A 23,862-nucleotide genomic window follows, 5' to 3' on the forward strand; every position below is an offset into this window, starting at 1 on the left:
GCCCGGGCACACGCTACGCGTTCCAAGATACAGCTCCCGGAGGTGGAGTCGCTCCCGCCCTGCCCTCGGTTACTGGGAAGGAACCTACAGGGCGAGCGCCTGTCAATCGGGAGGTGGCCCGCGCCTCTCCCGCGGTGGCCCCTTTAGGTCCCGCGAGCCGCAGCCCGAGGGGACAGGGACCCCGCGGGCGAAGCTCACTCACCTGCAGGCTCCAGCTGCGCGATCACCGCCGAGTACCTGAGAGCCGCCTCGGCGAACTGCCCGTTTTTAAAGAGCTCGTTGCCCTGGCTCTTCAGGCCGGCGGGGCCGACTGGGGCGGCGGGCGCCGGCGCCGGCGGCGCGCCAGGTCCGGGGTACGCGCCGGGACCAGGGGGCGCGCTGGCCGCGGGGCCCCCCGAGCGCCGCCCGCCGCCCGGGTGTCCATTGGAGCCGCCCGCCGTCGCCGGGGCCCGCGGCCGGTCCCGCTTGTCCGCCCCGGCCTCCGGCGCCCGGCCCCGCCGCGGCGCGCCCCTCTGCGGCCGCCTGCCGCCCTCGCTCTTGCCAGTCAGCTTCTTCTGGATGTTGCCCATGGCGCGCGGCTGGGCGGCGCGTCCGGCAGGCGCCGGCTCCGCGGCCTCTGTGGGGAGTGGATGCGGGAAGTGAGTGTTTGCATCATCGCGAGCAACTACCAGGGAGGCCGCGGCGGTGCCGGCGCAGGGGCGGGGTCGCGGGAGAAGCCAGGCAGAGTGGGCCCGCCCCTCGGGCGGAATCCGGCGGTTCCGGCGCCTTTGGGGGACCGGTTGGCCCAGAGGGTTAACAGCGGAGGTCGCACTCTGAGCCCTAGTGGCTTCCCGGGCTAGGGACGGAAGCCAACCCCGGATTTAACTCTTCAAACGCTGAAGAGCTTGTAACGTGAAAACCGGCATTTCAAAATCATTCCCTTCATCAACGCATACGTATCGAGGTAGGTCTTACAAAATATGTACTTTTCTTCCATTTACAGTTTAGAAATGAATGAATGAAGTTACTAAAACTTGAATACAATAATTGCACCCAAAGTTAGGGCACCCTTTCCTTATGTTAAGGGACTGGGAGAAGATAATTTGAAAAAAAAAAAAGTCCAAGTGATTTTTAAGCCATTTAAAAATGATTTTAGCAAAGAACTCACATAAAACAGGCACCTGGTTTTTAAAGTGAACCTTAAAAAGATAGTAAAATTTCCAGTACAATACCTTATTCAAACTTAAAAGTTCCTTTGATCTTGATTGAAAGATTTCAGGTACTTATCAGAGCTTAAATAATTGATTATTGAATTGATATTTAAATAGGCAAATGATGCATAAATATTTCATTGATGGGTGTCTTAATATTTAAAACAAAGCAATTCATCATTTCAAAGCACTAAATGCAGAGACTTCCCAGCTTTCTCTTGTAACAAATTCTAATCTGATTTTTAATGAATCTATTTCCCATTCTGTTTCATGAATGGTAAAGCCAGAATTTGAAGCACAAAGACAGAGGAAGTAGAAAACCACTAGTACTTAAATAAAAATCAGTGGATGATCACCTTAAGGCAAGCAATGAGTATAAAAACACACTAATTAATAAATACAGCTTTCTATACAGCAGAATGACATCCAGTTTTGGATCACTAACCAAAAGGGGCTTAACAATAAAAAGATGATCTTATTATAGAGATAAATCCCCAAATGGGACCCAGAGCAAGGCTCCAGTACTCTTCATCTGGTATCTGCTGCTCAAGTCCCACCCAGCATAAAAATGGATGGAAGCTTAAGTCAGTAGAAACGATGGACAGCTAGTATTATTTTCTATTCCCTTGTATGTCTGACCAATACTATTACTAAATAGCTGCCATTTATTTAGAACTTAACATGGGTCAAGACCTTTACATACATTATCATTTTTCATTATCGTTAATCTTCATACCAAGTATTGTCCCCACATTACAAATGAAGCAAGAGAAACACATGGAAGAAGCTAAGGAATTCTCTCAAGCATGAAGAGCTAGAAACCAACATAACTGAGATTCAAATGAAATGAATGCTGTACCTCTTTCCTTAAGACTGAAATGCCCCTTAACATTTTCCTGCAAAGGTAAGCAGAGGCCTGAACATGAAAGACCTGTGAGTCCTGTTGGGTATTTAACTACCTGTGGGACATTCCAGAGGAGTTGTTCAGGAGGTAGCTCCAAATGTAGGTCAGAGGAGGCCTTATCTAGAGACATTGACTTGGGAATTGCTGGCATAAAAAGGATCACTGAAGTTTGAGTGTGAATGGAGTCACCGAGATCTTCCAAAGGATCCTAAGAAATAAAACACTTAAAGGGGGGCTTCCCTGGTGGCGCAGTGGTTGAGAGTCCGCCTGCCGATGCAGGGGACACGGGTTTGTGCCCCGGTCCGGGAAGATCCCACATGCCGTGGAGCAGCTGGGCCTGTAGGCCATGGCCACTGAGCCTGCACGTCTGGAGCCTGCGCTCTGCAACGGGAGAGGCCACAACAGTGAGAGGCCCGCATACCGCAAAAACAAAAACAACAACGAAAAAAAAACAAAAAAAAACCGCTTAAAGGATGATCAGAATCTCCAGTGGAGATGGAGGAGTACCTAGAAATGAGAGAGAAAACAGGAGGGTGTACTGCCTCAGAAACCAAGAAGAAAGAGTATTTCAGGGAGAAAGGAGTCAACAGTAACCAATATCAAAGGAAGGAATGGCCAAGAGTTTTGACTGCATAAGGATTAAAGAAAATCATTAGATCTGAAGACCACAAAGACTTCAGTACCCTGGGGTGGGGTGGTTTGGGTAGCTGGTAGATACAAAAATCCTCAATGAAATACTAGCAAACTGTTAAAAGGATTATACATCATGACCAAATGGGATTTTTCTCAGGAATGGAAGAGTAGTTCAACAGTAGAAAATCAATCTATGCAACAGATGACATTAAAGGACAAGGGGAAAAACTGACATGGTCATAACTGACATTGAAAAGGAACCTGACAAAATCCAACACCCTTTCATGATAAAAACACTCAGAAAACTAAGAAGAGAAGTAAAATTTCTCAACATGATAAAGTACTTTTATGAAAAACAGCTAACATCATACTCAATAGTGAAATCCTGAAAGCTTTCCCCTGAAGCTCAGGAACAAGACAAAGATGCTGTTTTCACTGCAGCTACTCAACATTGTACTGGAAGTTGTAGCCTGATCAATTAGACAAGAAAAAGAAATACATATTGGAAAGGAAAAAGTAAAACTATCTCTATTCATAGATGACATGATTATCTACAGAGATGACATGATTATGTCAAAGATGACATGATTATATACAGATTATCTATCTATACCTATATATATATAAATGTACATATATTCCCAAAGAATACACACACACACAAACCACTACTAGAGCTAATAAGCAAATTCAGCGATTTCAGGGTACAAGCTCAACATACAAAAATCAGTTGTTTCTATAAATTAGCAATGAAAAATCCTGAAAGGAAATTACGAAAATAATTACATTTACAATAGCATCCAAAGGAATAAAATATTTAGGAATAAATTTAACCAAGGCAGTGAAAGACTTGTATAATAAATATTGCTGACAGAAATTAAATAGGGCTTCCCTGGTGGCGCAGTGGTTGAGAATCTGCCTGCTAATGCAGGGGACACAGGTTCAAGCCCTGGTCTGGGAAGATCCCACATGCCGCAGAGCAACTAGGCCCATGAGCCACAACTAGTGAGCCTGCGCGTCTGGAGCCTGTGCTCCACGACAAGAGAGGCCGTGATAGTGAGAGGCCCGCGCACTGTGATGAAGAGTGGCCCCTGCTTGCCACAACTAGAGAAAGCCCTCGCACAGAAACGAAGACCCAACACCAACACAGCAAAAATAAATAAATAAACTCCTACCCCCAACATCTAAAAAAAAAAAAAAAAAAGATCCTTTAAAAAAAAGAAATTAAATAAATGGAAAAACATCTCTTGATCATAGATAGGAAGACTTAATGTTGTTAAAATATTAATACTATACAAAGCAGTCTACAGATTCAACATAATCCCTATCAAAACTCCACAGCTTTTTGGGCAGAAATGGAAAAGCTGATCCTCAAATTCATGAGGATTTTCAAGGGGCCTAGAATAGCCAAAACAATCTTGAAAAAGAGAACAAAATCAAAGGACTTACGCTTCAGACTTCAAAACTTATGGAAAGCTACAGTAATCAAAACAGCGTGGTACGACATAAGGATAGACATATAAACCAATGAAATAGAGAGTCCAGAAATAAACCCATGCATCTATGGCCATGTGATTGTTTTTTTAGGGTAAAATATGTTTGAATTTTTATCAAATGCAAATCATTGAAACATCTAAAAACCACAGCTTTGGACCATGTGAGTCAGTCAGGTGGTTTGTTTGTTTGAATACACCTTTATTATTTTTTTTGAGGTATAGTTGATTTACAATATTATATAAGTTTTAGGTGTACAAAATATTGATTCACAATTTTTAAAGGTTATATTCCATTTATAGTCATTATAAAATATTGGCTATATTCCCTGTGCTGTATAATATACCCTTGTAGCTTATTTATTTTACACATAGTAGTTTGTACCACTTAATCCAATACCCCTACCTTGTCCCTCCCTGCTTTCCTCTCCCCTCTGGTTTGTTCTCTATGTCTGTAAGCCTGTTTCTTTTCTGTTGTATCCACTATTTTATTTTATTTTTTAAATTCCACATATAAGTTTTATCATATAGTATTTCTCTTTCTCAGACTTATTTCACTAAGCATAATACCCTCCAATTCCATCCATGTTGTTGCAAATGGCAAAATTTCACTCTTTTTTTAAGACTGAGTAGTAGTCCAGTGTGTGTGTGTGTTACATTTTCTTTATCCATTCATCTGTTGATGGACACAAGTTGCTTCCATATCCTAGCTATTGTAAATAATGCTGCTATGAACATTGGGGTGCATATATCTTTTCAAATTAGTGTTTTCTTTTTTTTAACATCTTTATTGGAGTATAATTGCTTTACAATGGTGTGTTAGTTTCTGCTTTATAACAAAGTGAATCAGCTATACATATACATATATCCCCATATCTCCTCCCTCTTGTCTCTCCCTCCCACCCTCCCTATCCCACCCCTCTAGGTGGTCACAAAGCACCGAGCTGATCTCCCTGTGCTATGCAGCTGCTTCCCACTAGCTATCTATTTTACATTTGGTAGTGTATATATGTCCATGCCACTCTCTCACTTCATCCCAGCTTACCCTTCCCCCTCCCCATGTCCTCAAGTCCATTCTCTACGTCTGCATCTTTATTCCTGTCCTGCCCCTAGGTTCTTCATAACCATTTTTTTTTTAGATTCCATATATATGTGTTAGCATACAGTATTTGTTTTCATTTTATTTGAATATATACCCTGGAATGGAATTGCTGGATCATATGGTAGTTCTATTTTTAGTTTTGTGAGAAACCCTCATACAGTTTTCCACAGTGGCTATACCAATTTACATTCCTGCCAACAGTGCACAAGGGTTACATTTTCTCCACATCCTTGCCAGCATTTGCTCTTTGCGGTCTTTTTGAATGATAGCCATTCTGACAGATGTGAGGTGATATCTCATTGTGGTTTTGATTTGCATTTCTCTGATGATTAATGATGTTGGTTATCTTTTCATGTGCCTGTTGGCCATTTGTATATCTCCTTTGGAAAAATGTCTATTCAGGTCTTCTGCTCATTTTTTAATCGAGTCGTTTTTTTGACCTGGGTTGTTGGAGCTGTTTATTAATGTTGGATATTAACCCCTTATTGATCTTATCATTTACAAATATCTTCTCCCATTCAATAGGTTGTCTTTTTGTTTTGTTGGTGGTTTCCTTTGCTGTGCAAAAGCTTTTTAGTTTAATTAGGTCCCATTTGTTTATTTTCGCTTTTGCTTCCTTTGCCTTAGGAGACAGATCCAAAAAAATATTGCTACAACTTATGTCAAAGGATGTTTGGCCTACATTTTCTTCAGGAGTTTTATGGTTCCTGGTCTTACATTTAGGTCTTTAATCCATTTTGAGTTTATTTTTGTATATGGTGTTAGAAAATGTTCTAATTTCATTCTTTTACATGGAGCTGTCCAGTTTTCCCAGTACCGCTTACTGAAGAGACTGTCTTTTCTCCATTATATATTCTTGCCTCCTTTGTTGTACATTAATTGACCATAAGTGCGTGGATATGGCCAACTGATTTTGCACAAAGGTGCCAAGTCCATTCAATGAGGAAAGAATAGTTTCTTTAACAAATGGTGTTAGGACAACTAGATTTCTACATGTCAAAACACAACAACAAAAACAAAAAATCAAAGCTAAGTTGGACTCCTTCCTACCTCAACTAATCAAAATAAATCAATGACCTAAATATAAGAGCTAAAACCGTAGCACTCTTAGAAGAAAACATAGGAGTAAATCTACATGACCTTGGATTTAACAGTGGATTTTTTTTTTTTTTTGGCCACACCACGTGGCATGCGGGATCTTAGTTCCCCGACCAGGGATCGAACCCATGCCCCCTGCATTGGGAGCATGGAGTCTTAACCACTGGACTGCCAGGGAAGTCCTAATAGTGGATTTTTATATATGACACCAAAAGTGTAAGTAACAAAAGTAGATAAATTGGACTTCATCAAAATTAAAAACTTCTGTGCATCAGAGGATATTATCAAGAAAGTTAAAAAACCCACAGAATGGGAGAAATTATGTGCAAATCAAGTATCTGATAAGGATTTAATATCCAGAATACATAAATAACGGTTACAATGCAACAATAAAAAGAAAACCTAATTTGAAAATGGGCAAAGGACTTGAATAAACATTTCCCCAAACAAGATATACAAATGGCTAATAAGCACATGGAAAACAGTCAACATAATAAGTCATTAGGGAAATCCAAATCAAAACCATAAGGAGTTACCACTTTACACCCATTAGGATGGTTATACACAAAGAGGCAAACCATAACAAGTGTTTGCAAGAATGTGGAGGAATTGGAATCCTTATATATTGCTGGTAAGAATATAAAATGGTATAAACACTTTGGAAAACAGTCTTGCAGTTCCTCTGGAAGTTAAACATAGAGTTACCATATAACCCAGTATTCTGCTTTTAAGTATATACCCCCCAAAATTAAAAACATATGTACATGCATAAACACAAACCAAAAATACTTGTACATGAATGTTCACAAAAGCATTATTCATAATAGCCAAAAAGTGGAAACAACCCAAGTGTCCATCAACTGATTAATGAATAAAGAAAATGTGATATTATCAATGTAAGAATATTATTTTCCATAACAAGGAGTGAAGTACTAAGACATTGGTCTTAGTAATATTTTTTTGGATATGTCTCCTCAGACAAGGGAAACAAAAGTAAAAACAAACAAATGGGACTACATCAAACTAAAAAGCTTTTGCATAGCAAAGGAAACTATGAAAAAATGAAAAGGCCACCTACTGAATGGGAGAAGATATTTGTAAACAATATATGTGATGAGTTAGTATTCAAAATATACAAACAACTCATATAACTCATAGCAAAAAAACCCAAACAACCCAGTTAAAAAATGGGCATAGGATCTGAATAAACATTTTTCCAAAGAAGACACACAGATGGCCAACAGGCATCTCAAAATCATTAAAAGATGCTCAAAATCGTTAATCATCAGAGATTAAAACGACAATGAGCTGTCACTTCACACCTGTCAGAATGACTATTATCAAAAAGACAACAAATAATAAGTGTTAGTGAGGACGTGGAGAAAGTGTAACCCTTGTACACTCTTGGTGGGAATGTGAATTGGTACAGCCAGTATGGAAAACAGTATGGAGATTCCTCAAAAAATTAAAAACAGAACTACCATACAATCCAACAATTCCACTCCTGGGTGTTTATCTGAAGAAAACAAAAACACTAATTAGAAAAGATATACAGACCTCTATGTTCATTGCAGCATTATTTACAATAGCCAAAATAGGGAAGCAAACGACTAATAGATGAATGGATAAAGAAGATGTAGCATACATATATAAATAAATGTACATAAAATATATAATAGAATATTACTCAGCCATAAAAAAGAATGCAATCTTGCCATTTGTGACAACATGGATAGATGTAGAGGGTATTATGCTTAGTGAACTAAGTCAGACAGAGAAAAACAAATACTGAATGATTTCACTTACATGTGGAATGTAAAAACAAAACAAATGAACAAACATAAAACAAACAGAGTCATAGATACAGAGAACAAACAGATGGTTGCTGGAGGGGAAGGGGCTGAGGGAAAGAGAGAAAAAGGTGAGGGACATTAAGAAGTAAAAACTTCCACTTGCAAAAATAAATGAATCACAGGTATGAAATGTACAGTATGGAGAATATAGTCAATAATTATGTAATATCTTCATATGGTGACAGATCATAGCTAGACTTACTGTGGTGATCATTTTGAAATGTATAGAAATACAAAATCACTAAGTTGTGTAGCAGGAACTAACATGTTGTCAGTCAATTATACTTCGAAACCAAATAAACAAGCTCATAGAAAAAAGATCAGATTTTTGGTTACCAGAAGTGGGGAATGAGGGGAGGGGGAAATGGATGAAGGCAGTTAAAAGGTACAAATTTCCAGTTATAAGGTAAATAAGTACTAGGGATGTAATGTACAACATGGTAAACGTAATTAACACTTTTATATATGAAAGTTGTTAAGAGAATAAATCCTAATAGTTCTCATCATAAGGAAAATTTTTTTTTCTATTTTAAAAATGTTGCATCTATATGAGATGATGGATGCTTTCTAAACTTACTGTGATAATCATTTCATGATGTATGTAAGGAAAATCATTATGCTGTATGCCTTAAACTTTATACAGTGCTAATGTCAATTATATATTAATAAAACTGGAAGAAAAAAAAGGGAATGAAGTACTGATACATACTTCAACACTTCAACATGGATAAACCTTGAAAACATTATGCTGAGTGAGAGAAGCCAGACACAAAAGGCCACATATTGTATGATTCCATTTACATGAGATATTCAGAATAAGCAAATCTGTAGAGACAGAAAGTGGATTAGTAGTTGCCAGGGGAAAGGGAGATGGGAGTGACTGCTAATGGGAATGGGATTTCTTTTTGTGATGATAAAAATGTTCTGGAATTAGACAGTCGTGATGATTGTACAACCTTGTAAGTATACTAAAATCTACTGAATTTGTAAAGGATGAATGTTATGATATATGAATTATATCTCAAGTTTTTAAAAAGAATGCTTATTTTACCTTACCATTGACAAGAAAGAATACTTTTTTTTTTCCATCTCAGTCAATTTGATGGGAGAAAAAAAAATCTATATTTAACTTTCATCTTTTTATTAGCAATACAAAAATGTATTGATCGGGGCTTCCCTGGTGGCGCAGTGGTTGAAAGTCCACCTGCCAATGCAGGGGACGCAGGTTTGTGCCCCGGTCCGGGAAGATCCCACATGCTGCGGAGCGGCTGGGCCCGTGAGCCATGGCTGCTGAGCCTGCGCTCCACAACAGGAGAGGCCACAACAGTGACAGGCACGCGTACCGCAAAAAAAAAAAAAAAAAAAATGTATTGATCATTTAATTTCTTCATTAGTGATTTCTCTGTTCCTATGCTTTGTTCATTTTGGTACTAGGCTCTTTACTTGGTCTTATTGTTTTGTAAAAGCTCTTCATATTTAAGGTCATAAACCCTTTGCCATTTTACTAATTTGTCATTTGCCTTTTATTTTTTTTTATGGCATCTGTCTTATACAAGTTTTTAATTTTTACATAATCAAAATAATTCATCTTTCTCTTTATGATTTTGTCTGCTGTTTTAACTCTTTGCAATCCCCACTCTTCCAACCTCCTGATCCCACCAATTCTAGGACAAGAGGAATATTTACATTTTATTCTTCTGTTTGTCAATGACTGTTTAATTTTCTTATATTTCATTTTTAAGTGGAGAATAAGCAACAGCACTACAAGGGAGTCTAGAGGCTTACTTTCCTCTGACGGCCACTTCTAAATATTCTCTACTAGGGAAGGAAAACACAAATAGGGAAGTTTCCGAGAAAGCCCATGAACTCAAATCCCAGATCCAATCAGCCTGGCGAGGACAGGTATTTCTTCATAGCAGTCCTCAAAAGGACAGGTGAAGAAAGCCTATCAATTGTCTTATCTCAGTACCTGACACAGAGTAGGTGCTCAGTAACTGTCAGCTGTTAGATTAAACCCATTGGTTATGTTGTACCTCAGTCTGGCTGACCTGGGCCTGGCCAACCCAGGTGGAGCCCACAGGGAAGCAGCAGTATCAGCCGAGGATAGAACACACTAATTGCTGCATTTTCCCATGGTCTTCAGGGCTCCCTGCATCATACCCCATAATGACTAAGAATTCTTTCTTGGAATGTGGTGGGAGGGGAACCACAGGCAAAGATTCCAGTTTGATAACCTCCCTCTGGGCTTTCACATTATTTTCCTAAAAGTGACTTGGACTTCTCCTGTCTTGTCCAAGGCTCCAGGACCTCTTTTTACATATTATCTAACAATGGAACTTGGTAAAAATGAACATAATATAGTCCCATTGTTCTTACTTCATCTTAAAAGCACTACTTCTGGGCTTCCAGCCATTTAACCTACCTAATCTTGATTTGCTTCTGATAAAAGGGAACTAACTGGTCTTAAAATTTATATCCTTCCTCATCAAGACATTTTTGTTTTCTGAATCTTGCATACTTTTATATAGTCCCTAATCTACAAAATAATTATGGGGGGGCGGGCATGAATGACAGGATCAGAAATGGTTCTCTTAAAGCTCTGCCTGCTTGGAAATCTGAATGGGAATATTGCTTCCCTATGGGACTTACCTTAGGGATAACCACCTAATTCAGAAAGAAACATATCAATCTGTTAAGTGATATTACACTACAGTAATCCTAACTCAGATTTTTAATCATGGAACCATATGTATTACTAATTTTTGATTAGCCCTTTGCTGTTTATCTCTATTTGTGAAGAGGGCATTTTAGTATGTTTATTGAGATGCAGTTGACACATAACACTGTTTAAGTTGTACGGTATGGTAATTTGATACACATATATACTGCAGAATGATTACCACAATAAGGTTACTTAATACATCCATCACAGAACTACTATTACTTTTGTAATAAAAATGTTTAAGATCTACTGTCTTAGCACCTTTCAAGTCTTAGCACCTTTCAAGCACCTGTATTATTAACAATAATACAGTATTGTTAACTATAGTCATCATGCTATACTGAATCCCCAGAACTTATTCATCTTATAACTGGAAGTTTATACCCTTTGACCAACTTCTCCCCAATACGTCCAACCCCTCCGCCCTAGAAACCACCATTCTACTCTCTATTATTATTATGAATTTGGCTTTTTTAAGATTCCACACCATAAGTGGGATCATAGAGTATTTTTCTGTCTGACTTATTTCACTTAGTACAATACCCTCAAGTTCCCTCCATGTTGTCACAAATGGCAGGATTTTCTTCCTTATTATGGCTGAATAATGTTCATGTGTGTGTGTTTGTATCACACTTTCTTTACTTATTCATCCTTTGGTGGACACTTAGATTGTTTCCATATCTTGGTTATTGGGAATAATGCTGTAATGAACAATGGATACCTCTTCGAGATAGTGATTTCATTTCTATTGGACATATACCCAGAAGTGGGATGGCTGAATCATATGGTAGTTCTATTTTTTAATTTTTTGAGGAACCTCCATACTGTTTTCCATAGTGGTTATATTCCCACCAATAGTACAAGAGCTCCCTTTTCTCCATATCCTTACTGACACTTGTGATCTCTTGTCTTCTTGATGGCCATTCAAATAGGTGTGAGGTGATATCTCATTGTGGTTTTGCTTTGCATTTCCCTGATGATTAGTGACGTTGAGCACCTTTTCATGTACCTGTTGGCCATATAAATGTCTTCTCTGGAAAAACGTCTATTGAGTTCCTCTGCCCATTCTTTAATCAAAAATGATCATATTAGTCATTAACCCACTTGTTTCTCAACATATGTTCAACCTCTGATAAGAGTTCTTAGTACAGCGTCAGCACAAGAGTGGATAAACACCAAATTACATCTGTTTCTTTGACAGTGTAGCCCGGTGATATTCAGCCTGGGTTTTATAGAACCTGTACTTCCTTAGTTGGTATCTAATAACCATGTTTAAGAGATACACTTTGGAATCTCACAGATTTGGGGCCATATCCTAACCATATGACTTATAACCTATGCAAATGTGGCAAATAACCTTTCTAAGCTTCTGTTTCCTAATCTATAAAAGTATGGATATTATAGCTTCCTTGAGGATTAAGTGAAATAATACAAGTAAAGCACTTTCACAGTTCTTCAAGTGTGCTAATTGTTCCCCCCACCAAAAAAAGTAGTGAGAAGAGCAATTCCTGTCAAGGTGGAGTAAACATAATCCACCCTGTCTCTCACACTGAATACAACTAAAAACCTGGGACAGAATTCATGGAGCAGTTATATGAGGACACTGAAAAGTAAATGGTAGCAGGCTGATTGGGGAAAGGAACTAGAATTGGAAATACCTCCCAAACAGCAGTGAGTTTCTCATTTTTCTTTCCTCTGATATCTCCTAGCCTGGGTCAAAGTCAGTTTAAAACCCAAAACTGCACTGGGTATGGAGAAAAAAGAGCTTTAGGAGGTCTCCTTTATTATTTATCTTAAAAAAAAAAAGAAATATTTGGCCCCTACGGGGAAATTCCCTATTTCTATTTGTTTGTTTGTTTTGTTTTTCCTTTCTCTCCAATCCCAGCTCCCAGGCAATCCTTCAGCAGCTGCAGTAGCAGCCAAGTAGATAGCTAAAACTTTGAGGGAGAGGAACTCTTATCTCTGGTCAGAGAAACTGTGGTCCCAAGGATATCCCCATTGCTTTTTTTTTTTTTTCTCTTTCCTCTTGCTGCTCACTACTGGAGGCACATAGTCATGGGAAGTGTACAGTAGAATTAAAGTGTGTCTTTCTAGCCAAAGGAAGAGGAAGGAAAACATCTGGCATCCAGAAAGAGTAGGGAAGAATCACAGAGGAGGGAACTTAAGAAAACAATTGCATAAAATTGTAACTGAAATGAGCTTACCCACCAGGTGATCCATGTGCATAAATCTGACCTTAAACATCCTACCAAAAATTTTGAGAAGTGAATTCCGGGGGAAACCATTACCCAGGCCCCAGTTGGTCATGGGGTGGTGCACAAGTGGGACAGATCCAAATAGTGCTGCAAAGGTTTTGAAACTAAACTGACATTAGAACCATAGTCCACGGAAGTCAGGTAGGAGAACTGTTACCCAAAACTAACCAGATTGATTAACTGCTTTAAAGTAAAAGTTCCTCATCAGATTTAAACAAAACTGAAAATCACATATAATAATATTAAAAATTGCTAATATACAGTACAAAATTCCTTACAAGTGAAGAAGAAAGAAAATCTCAACATGTGGCAAAGAAAAAGGCAATTAAGTAATACTAAACCCTGGATAACCAGATGTTATGAATTCTCAAACAAAGACTTTAAAGTGGCAATACTAACCATGCTCCAAGAAATACAGGCAAACACTCTTAAAATGAATAGAAAGATTAAAAAGTTTTGCTGAAAAATAGAAGATTTCAAAAAGAAAAAAAAAGAACCAAATGGAAACATTACAATGGAAAAATACAATAACCAAGATAAAAAAATTCACCAAATGGCTACAATAATACAATTGAGATGAGAGGAAAAGGTCAGTGAACTTGAATATACAGATCAAGAGAAATTTCTCAATCTTAACAAGAGAGAGGAAAAATAACTGGGGGAAAAAAAGAACAGAGCCTCAAAGTCTTGTAGGACAATACCAAATGGTCTAACAATTGTGTCATAATAGTCCCAGTAGGAAAGGAAAAATAGTGTTGTCCAGAAAAAAATTTGAAGAACTTAGGGCTGACAACTTCACAAATGTGGCAAAGACATGAACTTATAGATTCAAGAATCTCAGCATACTCCAAAAGGATAAATTCAAAGAAATGCACATCAAGACATATGATAATCAAACTGCTAAAAAATAAAAACAGGGCTTCCCTGGTGGCGCAGTGGTTGAGAGTCCACCTGCCGATGCAGGGGACACGGGTTCATGCCCCAGTCTGGGAAGATCCCACATGCCGCGGAGTGGCTGGGCCTGTGAGCTATGGCTGCTGAGCCTGCGTGTCCAGAGCCTGTGCTCCACAACGGGAGAGGCTGCAACAGTGAGAGGCCTGCGTACCGCAAAAAAATAAAAATAAAATAAATAAAAATAAAAACAAAGGAAAAAGTCTTGAAAGCATCCAGAGGAAAACAATGCATCAAATATAGGGGAACAACAATTTGAATAACAATGGATTTCTCATCAGAATCATGAAGGATAGAAGGCAGCAGGGCAAAATGTTTAAAATGCTGAAACAAAGGACTGTCAAACCATAATTCTATATCCCGCAAAAATATCCTTCAGAAATGAAGGTGAAATAAAGACATCCTCAGTGAAGGAAAACTAAGAGAATTTATCTCTAGCAGACATTCTTGAAAAGAAATGCTAAAGGAAATACTTCATATGTAAAGGAGATGATAGCAGGAAGAAACATGTACCATTAGGAATGAAGGAAGAACAGTAGAAATGATAAATATCTGAGTAAATAAAGGACTGTTTTTTTTCTCCTCTTAAATTCTTTTAAAAATGTAGAGAGGTTGAAAGCAGAAAGCATAACATTGTCTAATGGGAATACCAATGAACGTAGATATAACACATATGACAACTACAACATAAAGACAGTGGATAAAGGGACTGATATGGTGGTAAGATTTTTTTTTTTACATTCCACTGGAAGTGGTAGAATATTAATTCTAAGTAAAATGTGGAAAGTTAAGTATGTATATATAAATTCCTAGTGGGACCATTAAAAGAATGTACAAAGAAATACAGTAAAAAACACAATCAATACTTTAAAATGTAAAACTAAACAATATTTAAATAACTCAAAAGAAGGTATAAAAGAAAAAAAGTTGAACAAAAAACAAAGGGAAGAAACAGAAAAACAAATAATACAATGTTAGACCTACTACAAACATCAATAATTAATTGTAAATGGTGTACATATACCAGTTATAAGACAAGAGATAGTAAGATTAAAAACAAGACCCAACTATTTACTGTCTAATAGAAAACCACCTTAATTATATAGGTAGGTTAAAGTAAAAGCCTAGGAAAATATATACTGTGAAAATATTAATCCAAAGAGAGCTGAAATAGCTATATTACTGTCAGACAAAGCAGACTTAAAAGCAAGTAAAATTACCAAAGATAGAGAAACATTATATAATGATAAAAGGATCAACTGACCAACAAGTCACAGAAATCCTAAACGTGAATATTTCTAACAACAGAGCCTCAAGACACGTGAAGCAAAAACTGGTACAACTAAAAAGAGAAACGGACAAATCCACAACTGTAGACAACAATACTCCTCAATAAGGAATATAAAAGTAAGGAATATAACAAGTAAACAAAATCAGCAAGGATAAAGAACTAAGCAGCACCATCAACCAACTTAATTTAATTGACATTTATAAAACACTCCACCAAAAACCAGCAGAATAACATTCTTTTCAAGGGCATGTGGAATCTGCATCAAGAAATAATACATCCTATGTCATAAAAAAAAGCCTCAACAAATTTGAAAGTAATAATGTAACACAAAGTGTATTCTCTGACCTTAACGGAGGTAAACTTTACGGGTTTTTATTTTTATTTTTCCATTCTTTTTAAAATTTTTTTATTTAAAAAAAAATTTAACATCTTTATTGGAGTATAACTGCTTTACAATGGTGTGTTAGTTTCTACTGTACAACACGGAGGTAAACTTTAAATCAATAACAGAAAGATTACTGATGTCTCAAAAATTTGGAAATTAAATATGCCATATGGGTCAAAGAGGGAGCCTTGAAGGAAATTAGAAAATATTTCCAGTTGAATGACAATGAGAATACAACGTATCAAAATGTATGGGATGCAGCTAATGCCACACTTAGAAGAAAGCATAGCATCAAATGCTTATGTTAGGGAAAAAAGTTTCAAATCAACATTCTAAGCTTCCATTTGAGAAACTATCTTAGAGAAAGAGAAGAAAAATAAACCCATAACAAACAAAAAGAAGGAAATGATAAAGAGCAGAAATCAATGAAACTGAAAAATATAAAAAAGCAGAGAAGTGAGGAGAACTTCAAGATGGTGAAAGACTAAGATGTGGAGATCACCTTCCCACCCACAAATACATCAGAAATACATCTACATGTGGAACAACTCCTACGGGACACCTACGGAACGCTGGTAGAAGACCTTAGACCTCCCAAAAGGCAAGAAACTCCCCACATACCTGGGTAGGGCAAAAGAAAAAAGAAAAAACAGAGACAAAAGAATAGGGATGGGACCTGCACCAGTGGGACGGAGCTGTGAAGGAGGAAAGGTTTCCACACACTAGGAAGCCCCGTCACTGGCAAAGACGGGGGTGACGGGGGGAAGCTTCGGAACCACGGAGGAGAGCGCAGCAACAGGGGTGCAGAGGGCAAAGCAGACAGATTCCCGCACAGAGGATCAGTGCCAACCAGCTGTCACCAGCCTGAGAGGCTTGTCTGCTCACCCGCCAGGACGGGTGGGAGCTGGGAGCTGAGGATCCTGCTGCAGAGGTCAGATCCCAGGGAGAGGACTGGGGTTGGCAGCATGAACACAGCCTGAAGGGGGCTAGTGCGCCACAGCTAGCCGGGAAGGAGTCTGCGGGGGAAAGTCTGGAACTGCCAAAGAAGCAAGAGACTTTTTCTTGCCTTGTTGTTTCACGGTGCGCAAGGAGAGGGGATTCAGAGCTCGGCCGAAACAAGCTCCAGAGATGGGTGTGAGCCATGGCTATCAGTGCAGACCCAAGAGATGGGCATGAGACACTAAGGCTGCTGCTGCAGCCACCAAGAAGCCTGTGTGCAAGCACAGGTCACTATCCACACCTCCCCTCCTAGGAGCCTGTGCAGCCCGCAACTGCCAGGGTCCCATGATCCAGGGACAACTTCCCTGGGGGAACACACGGCATGACTCAGGCTGTTGCAACGTCACGCCAGCCTCTGCTGCCACAGGATCGCCCCGCATTCTGTACCCATCTGTTCCCCTGGCCTGAGTGAGCCAGAGCCCCCAGTCAGCTGCTCCTTTAACCCCATCCTGTATGAGCGAAGAACAGATGCCCTCAGGCAACCTACACGCAGAGGCGTGGCTAAATCCAAAGGTGAACCCCAGGAGCTGTGCAAACAAAGAAGAGAAAGGGAAATCTCTCCCAGCAGCCTCAGGAGCAGTGGATTAAATTTCCACAATCAACCTGATGTACCGTGCATCTGTGGAATACCTGAAAAGACAACGAATCATCCCAAATTGAGGCAGTGGACTTCGGGAGCAATGATATATATATATTTCCTTTTTCTCTTTTTGTTGAGTGTGTATGTGTATGCATCTTTGTGTGATTTTGTCTGTATAGCTTTGCTTTTACCATTTGTCCTAGGGTTCCGTCTGCCCTTTTCTTTTTTTTTTTTAAGCATGGTTTTTAGCACTTTTATCATTGCTGGGTTTATTTTCTGGTTTGGTTGCTCTGTTCTTTCTTTCTTTGCTTTGTTTTTTTTTACTTTTTAAACTTTTTTATTTTTAATAATTATTTTTTATTTTACAACTTGATTTTATATCACTTTCTTTCTTTCCTTTATTCTCCCTTTTATTCTGAGCCGTGTGGATGACAGTGTCTTGGTGCCCCGGCCAGGCGTCAGGCCTGTGCCTCTGAGATGGGAGAGCCGAGTTCAGAACATCGGTCCACCAGAGACCTCCCAGCTCCATGTAATATCAAATGGCAAAAATCACTCAGAGATCTCCATCTCAGCGCCAAGACCCAGCTCCACTCAACGACCAGCAAACTCCAGTGCTGGACACCCTATGCCAAGAAACTAGCAAGATGTAACACAACGCCACCCACTACGAGAAAGGCTGCCTAAAATCATAATAAGGTCACAGACACACCACCAGACGCGGAGCTGCCCACGAGAAAGACAAGATCCAGCCTCATCCACCAGAACACAGGCACCAGTCCCCTTCACCAGGAAGCCTAAACAACCCACTGAACCAACCTTAGCCACTGAGGGCAGACACCAAAAACAATGGGAATTACGAACCGGCAGCCTGTGAAAAGGAGACCCTGAACACAATAAGTTAAGCAAAATGAGAAGACAGAGAAACACACAGCACATGAAGGAGCAAGGTAAAAAACCCACCAGACCAAACAAATGAAGAAGAAATAGGCAGTCTACCTGAAAAAGAATTCAGAGTAATGATACTAAAGATGATCCAAAATATTGGAAATGGAATGGAGAAAATAAAAGAAATGTTTAACAAGGACCTAGAAGAACTAAAGAGCAAACAAACAATGATGAACAACACAATAAATGAACTTAAAATTCTCTAGAAGTAATCAATAGTAGAATAACTGAGGAAGAAGAATGGATAAGTAACATGGAAGATAAAATAGTGGAAATAACTACTTCAGAGCAGAATAAAGAAAAAAAAATGAAAAGAATTGAGGACAGTCTCAGAGACCTATGGGACAACATTAAACACACCAACATTCAAATTATAGGGGTCCCAGAAGAACAAAAGAAAACGAAAGGGACTGAGAAAATACCTGAAGACATTATAGTTGAAACTTCCCTAACGTGGGAAAGGAAATAGTTAATCAAGTCCAGGGAGCGCAGAGAGTCCGATACAGGATAAATGCAAGGAGAAACATGCCAAGACACATATTAATCAAACTATCAAAAATTAAATACAAAGCAAAAATATTAAAAGCAGCAAGGGAAAAGCAGCAAATAACATACAAGGGACTCCCCATAAGGTTAACAGCTAATCTTTCAGCAGAAACTCTTCAAGCCAGAAGGGAGTGACAGGACATATTTAAAGTGATGAAAGGGAAAAACCTATAATCAAGATTACTCTACCCAGCAAGAATGTCATTTAGATTTGATGGAGAAATTAAAATCTTTACAGACAAGCAAAAGCTAAGAGAATTCAGCACCACCAAACCAGCCTTACAACAAATGGTCAAGAAACTTCTCTAGGCAGGAAACACAGGAGAAGGGAAAGACCTACACTAACAAACGCAAATTTTAGAAAATGGTAATACGAACATACATATCGTTAATTACCTTAAATGTAAATGGATTAAATGCTCCAACCAAAAGACATAGACTGGCTGAATGTATAAAAAAACAAAACCCGTATATATGCTGTCTACAAGAGACCCACTTCAGACCTAGGGACACATACAGACTGAAAGTGAGGGGATGGAAAAATATCTTCCATGCAAATGGAAATCAAAAGTAAGCTGGAGTAGCAATTCTCGTATCAGACAAAATAGACTTTAAAATAAAGACTATTACAAGAGACAAAGAAGGACACTATATAATGATCAAGGGCTCAATCCAAGAAAAAGATATAACAATTGTAAATATTTATGCACCCAACATAGGAGCACCTCAATACATAAGGCAAATGCTAACAGCCATAAAAGGGGAAATTGACAGTAACACAATCATAGTAGGGGACTTTAACACCCCACTTTCACCAATGGACAGATCATCCAAAATGAAAATAAATAAGGAAACACAAGCATTAAATGATACATTAAACAAGATGGACTTAATTGATATTTATAGGACATTCCTATCAAAAACAAGAGAATAAACTTTCTTCTCAAGTGCTCATGGAACATTCTCCAGGATAGATCATACCCTGGGTCACAAATCAAGCCTTGGTAAATTTAAGAAAATTGAAATCATATCAAGTAACTTTTCCGACCAAAATGCTATGAGACTAGATATCAATTACAGGAAAAAATCTGTAAAAAATACAAACACATGGAGGCTAAACAGTACACTGCTTAATAACCAAGAGATCACTGAAGAAATCAAAGTGGAAATCAAAAAAATACCTAGAAATGGGCTTCCCTGGTGGCGCAGTGGTTGGGAGTCCGCCTGCAGATGCAGGGGACATGGGTTCGTGCTCTGGTCCGGGAAGATCCCACATGCCGTGGAGCGGCTGGGTCCGTAAGCCATGGCCGCTGGGCATGTGCATCCAGAGCCTGTGCTCCGCAACGGGAGGGGCCGCGACAGTGAGAGGCCCACTTATTGCAAAAAAAAAAAAAAAAACCTAGAAACAAATGACAATGAAAACACGATGACACTAAACCTATGGGATGCAGCAAAATCAGTACTAAGAGGGAAGTTTATAGTAATACAATACTACCTTAAGAAACAAGAAACATCTCAAATAAACAAGCTAACTTTACACCTAAAGAGATTAGAGAAAGAAGAACAAAATACCCCCAAAATTAGCAGAAGGAAAGAAATCATAAAGATCAGATCAGAAATAAATGAAAAAGAAATGAAGGAAATGATAGCAAAGATCAATAAAACTAAAAGCTGGTTCTTTGAGAAAATAAACAAAATTGATAAACCATTAGCCAGACTCATCTAGAAAAAAAGGGAGAACACTAAAATCGATAGAATTAGAAATGAAAAAGGAGAAGCAAAAACTGACACTGCAGAAATACAAAGGATCATGAGAGATTACTACAGGGAAATATATGCCAATAAAAAGGACAACCTGGAAGAAATGGACAAATTCTTAGAAAAGCACAACCTTCTGAGACTGAACCAGGCAGAAATAGAAAATATAAACAGACCAATCACAAGCACTGAAATTGAAACTGTGATTAAAAATCTTCCAACAAACAAAAGCCCAGGACCAGATGGCTTCACAGGAAAATTCTATCAAACATTTATAGAAGAGGTAACACCTATTCTCCAGAGGGAAGAACACACCCAAACTCATTCTACAAGGCCACCATCACCCTGATACCAAAACCAGACAAAGATGTCACAAAGAAAGAAAACTACAGGCCAATATCACTGATGAACACAGATGCAAAAGTCCTCAACAAAATACTAGCAAACAGAATCCAACAGCACATTAAAAGTATCATACACCATGATCATACACATACACATACAAAAGTATCATACACCATGATCAAGTGGGGTTATCCCAGGAATGCAAGGATTCTTCTATATATGCAAATCAATCAATGTGATACACCATATTAACAAATGAAGGAGAAAAACCATAGGACCATCTCAACAGATGCAGAAAAAGCTATCGACAAAATTCAACACGCATTTATGATAAAAACCCTCCAAAAGTAAGCATAGATGGAACTTATCTCAACATAATAAAGGCCATACATGACAAACCCACAGCCAACGTCATCCTCAATGGTGAAGAACTGAAACCATTTCCACTAAGATCTGGAACAAGACAAGGTTGCCCACCCTCACCACTATTATTCATAGTTTTGGAGTTTTAGCCACAGCAATCAGAGAAGAAAAAGAAATAAAAGGAATCCATATGGGTAAAGAAGAAGTAAAGCTTTCACTGTTTGCAGATGACATGATACTATACATAGAGAATCCAAAAGATGCTACCAGAAAACTGCTAGAGCTAATCGATGAGTTTGGTAAAGTAGCAGGATATAAAATTAATGCACAGAAATCTCTTGCATTCCTATACACTAATGAAAAATCTAAGGAAACACTCCCATTTACCATGGCAACAAAAGAATAAAACACCTAGGAATAAACCTACTTAAGGAGAGAAAAGACCTGTGTGCAGATAACTATAAGACACTGATGAAAGAAATTAAAGATGCTACAAATAGATGGAGAGATATACCATGTTCTTGGATTGGAAGAATCAACATTGTGAAAATGACTATACTACCAAAGCAATCTACAGATACAATGCAATTCCTATCAAACTACCACTGGCATTTTTCACAGAACCTGAACAAAAAATTGCACAATTTGTATGGAAACACAAAAGACCCCAAATAGCCAAAGGAATCTTGAGAAAGAAAAACGGAGCTGGAGGAATCAGGCTCTCTGACTTCAGACTATACTACAAAGCTACAGTAAATAAGAGTATGGTACTGGCACAAAATCAGAAATATAGATCAATGGAACAGGATAGAAAGCCCAGAGATAAACCCATGCACATATGGTGACCTTATCTTTCACAAAGGAGGCAAGAACATACAATGGAGAAAAGACAGCCTCTTCAATAAGTGGTGCTGGGAAACTGGGCAGCTACATGTAAAAATAAACGAAATTAGAACACTCCCTAACACCATACACAAAAATAAACTCAAAATGGATTACAGACCCAAATGTAAGGCTAGACACTATAAAACTCTTAGAGGAAATCATAGGCAGAACACTCTATGACATAAATCACAGCAAGATCCTTTTTGACCCACCTCCTAAAGAAATGGAAATAAAAACAAAAATAAACAAATGGGGCCTAATGAAACTTCAAAGCTTTGGCACAGCAAAGGAAACCATAAACAAGACCAAAAGACAACCCTCAGAATGCGAGAAAATATTTGCTAATGAAGCAAATGACAAAGGATTAATCTCTAAAATTTACAAGCAGCTCATGCAGCTGAATATCAGAAAAACAAGCAACCCAATCCAAAAATGGGCAGGACCTAAATAGACATTTCTCCAAAGAAGATATACATATTGCTAACAAACACATGAAAGAATGCTCAACATCAGTAATCATCAGAGTAATGCAAATCAAAACTACCATGAGGTATCACCTCACACCAGTCAGAATGGCCATCATCAAAAAATCTACAAACAATAAATGCTGGAGAGGGGGTGGAGAAAAGGGAACCCTCTTGCACTGTTGGTGGGTATGTAAATTGATACAGCCACTATGGAGAACAGTATGGAGGTTCCTTAAAAAACTAAAAATAGAACTACCATATGACCCAGCAATCCCACTACTGGGCATAAACCCTGAGAAAACCGTATTTCAAAAAGAGTCATGTACCACAGTGTTCATTGCAGCTCTATTTACAATAGCCAGGACTTGGAAGCAACCTAAGTGTCCATAGACAGATGAATGGATAAACAAGATGTGGTACATATATACAATGGAATATTACTCAGCCATAAAAAGAAACAAAATTGAGTTACTTGTAGTGAACTGGATGGACCTAGAGTCTGTCATACAGAGTGAAGTGAGTCAGAAACAGAAAAACAAATACCATATGCTAACACATATATATGGAATCTAAAAAAAAAAAAAGGTTATGAAGAACCTAGGGGCAGGACAGGAATAAAGATGCAGCCCTACTAGAGAATGGATTTGAGGACATGGGGAGGGGTAAGGGTAAGCTGGGACAAAGTGAGAGAGTGGCATGGACATATATATACTACCAAATATAAAATCAATAGCTAGTGGATAGCAGCCGCATAGCACAGGGAGATCAACTCTGTGCTTTGTGACCGCTTAGAGGAGTGGGATAGGGAGGGTGGGAGGGAGATGCAAGAGGGAAGGGATATGGGGATATATGTATATGTATAACTGATTCACTGTGTTATAAAGCAGAAACTAACACAGCATTGTAAAGCAACTATACTCCAATAAAGATATTTTTTAAAAAAGCAGAGAAAAATCAATGAAACATTTGAAAAAATCAATAACATTGATAAACCTTGAACTAGACTGACAAACAAAAAAGAGAAAACACAAATCGCCACTCTCAGGAAGAGAGGATATCACTACAGGTCAATCAGACATTAAAGCTATAATAAGGGA

At 38.6% G+C, this 23,862-nt stretch overlaps 1 protein-coding gene and 1 long non-coding RNA gene across 4 annotated transcripts in view; one reads left to right on the forward strand and one right to left on the reverse strand.

Moving 5' to 3' along the window:
- SPAG1 (sperm associated antigen 1) overlaps positions 1–23,862 on the reverse strand; it is a 110,616-nt gene that overhangs the window by 41,280 nt on the left and 45,474 nt on the right. For all 3 annotated transcript variants that reach the window (XM_022584695.3, XM_022584696.3, XM_089898857.1), the window contains one exon: positions 203–616. In XM_022584695.3, coding sequence (XP_022440403.3) covers positions 203–616 — 414 coding nt within the window. The remainder of the gene's footprint in view (positions 1–202; positions 617–23,862) is intronic.
- Positions 835–23,862, forward strand: part of LOC149746936 (uncharacterized) — a 55,910-nt gene continuing 32,882 nt past the window's right edge. Inside the window, exon 1 of the long non-coding RNA XR_016388368.1 lies at positions 835–943. This is a non-coding gene — a long non-coding RNA (uncharacterized LOC149746936). The remainder of the gene's footprint in view (positions 944–23,862) is intronic.

Source organism: Delphinapterus leucas, chromosome 17 (assembly GCF_059928025.1).
Source record: "Delphinapterus leucas isolate spDelLeu-1000000601 "Yukka" chromosome 17, BTC_Dleu_Yukka2, whole genome shotgun sequence".
NCBI classification, from domain to species: domain Eukaryota; kingdom Metazoa; phylum Chordata; class Mammalia; order Artiodactyla; family Monodontidae; genus Delphinapterus; species Delphinapterus leucas.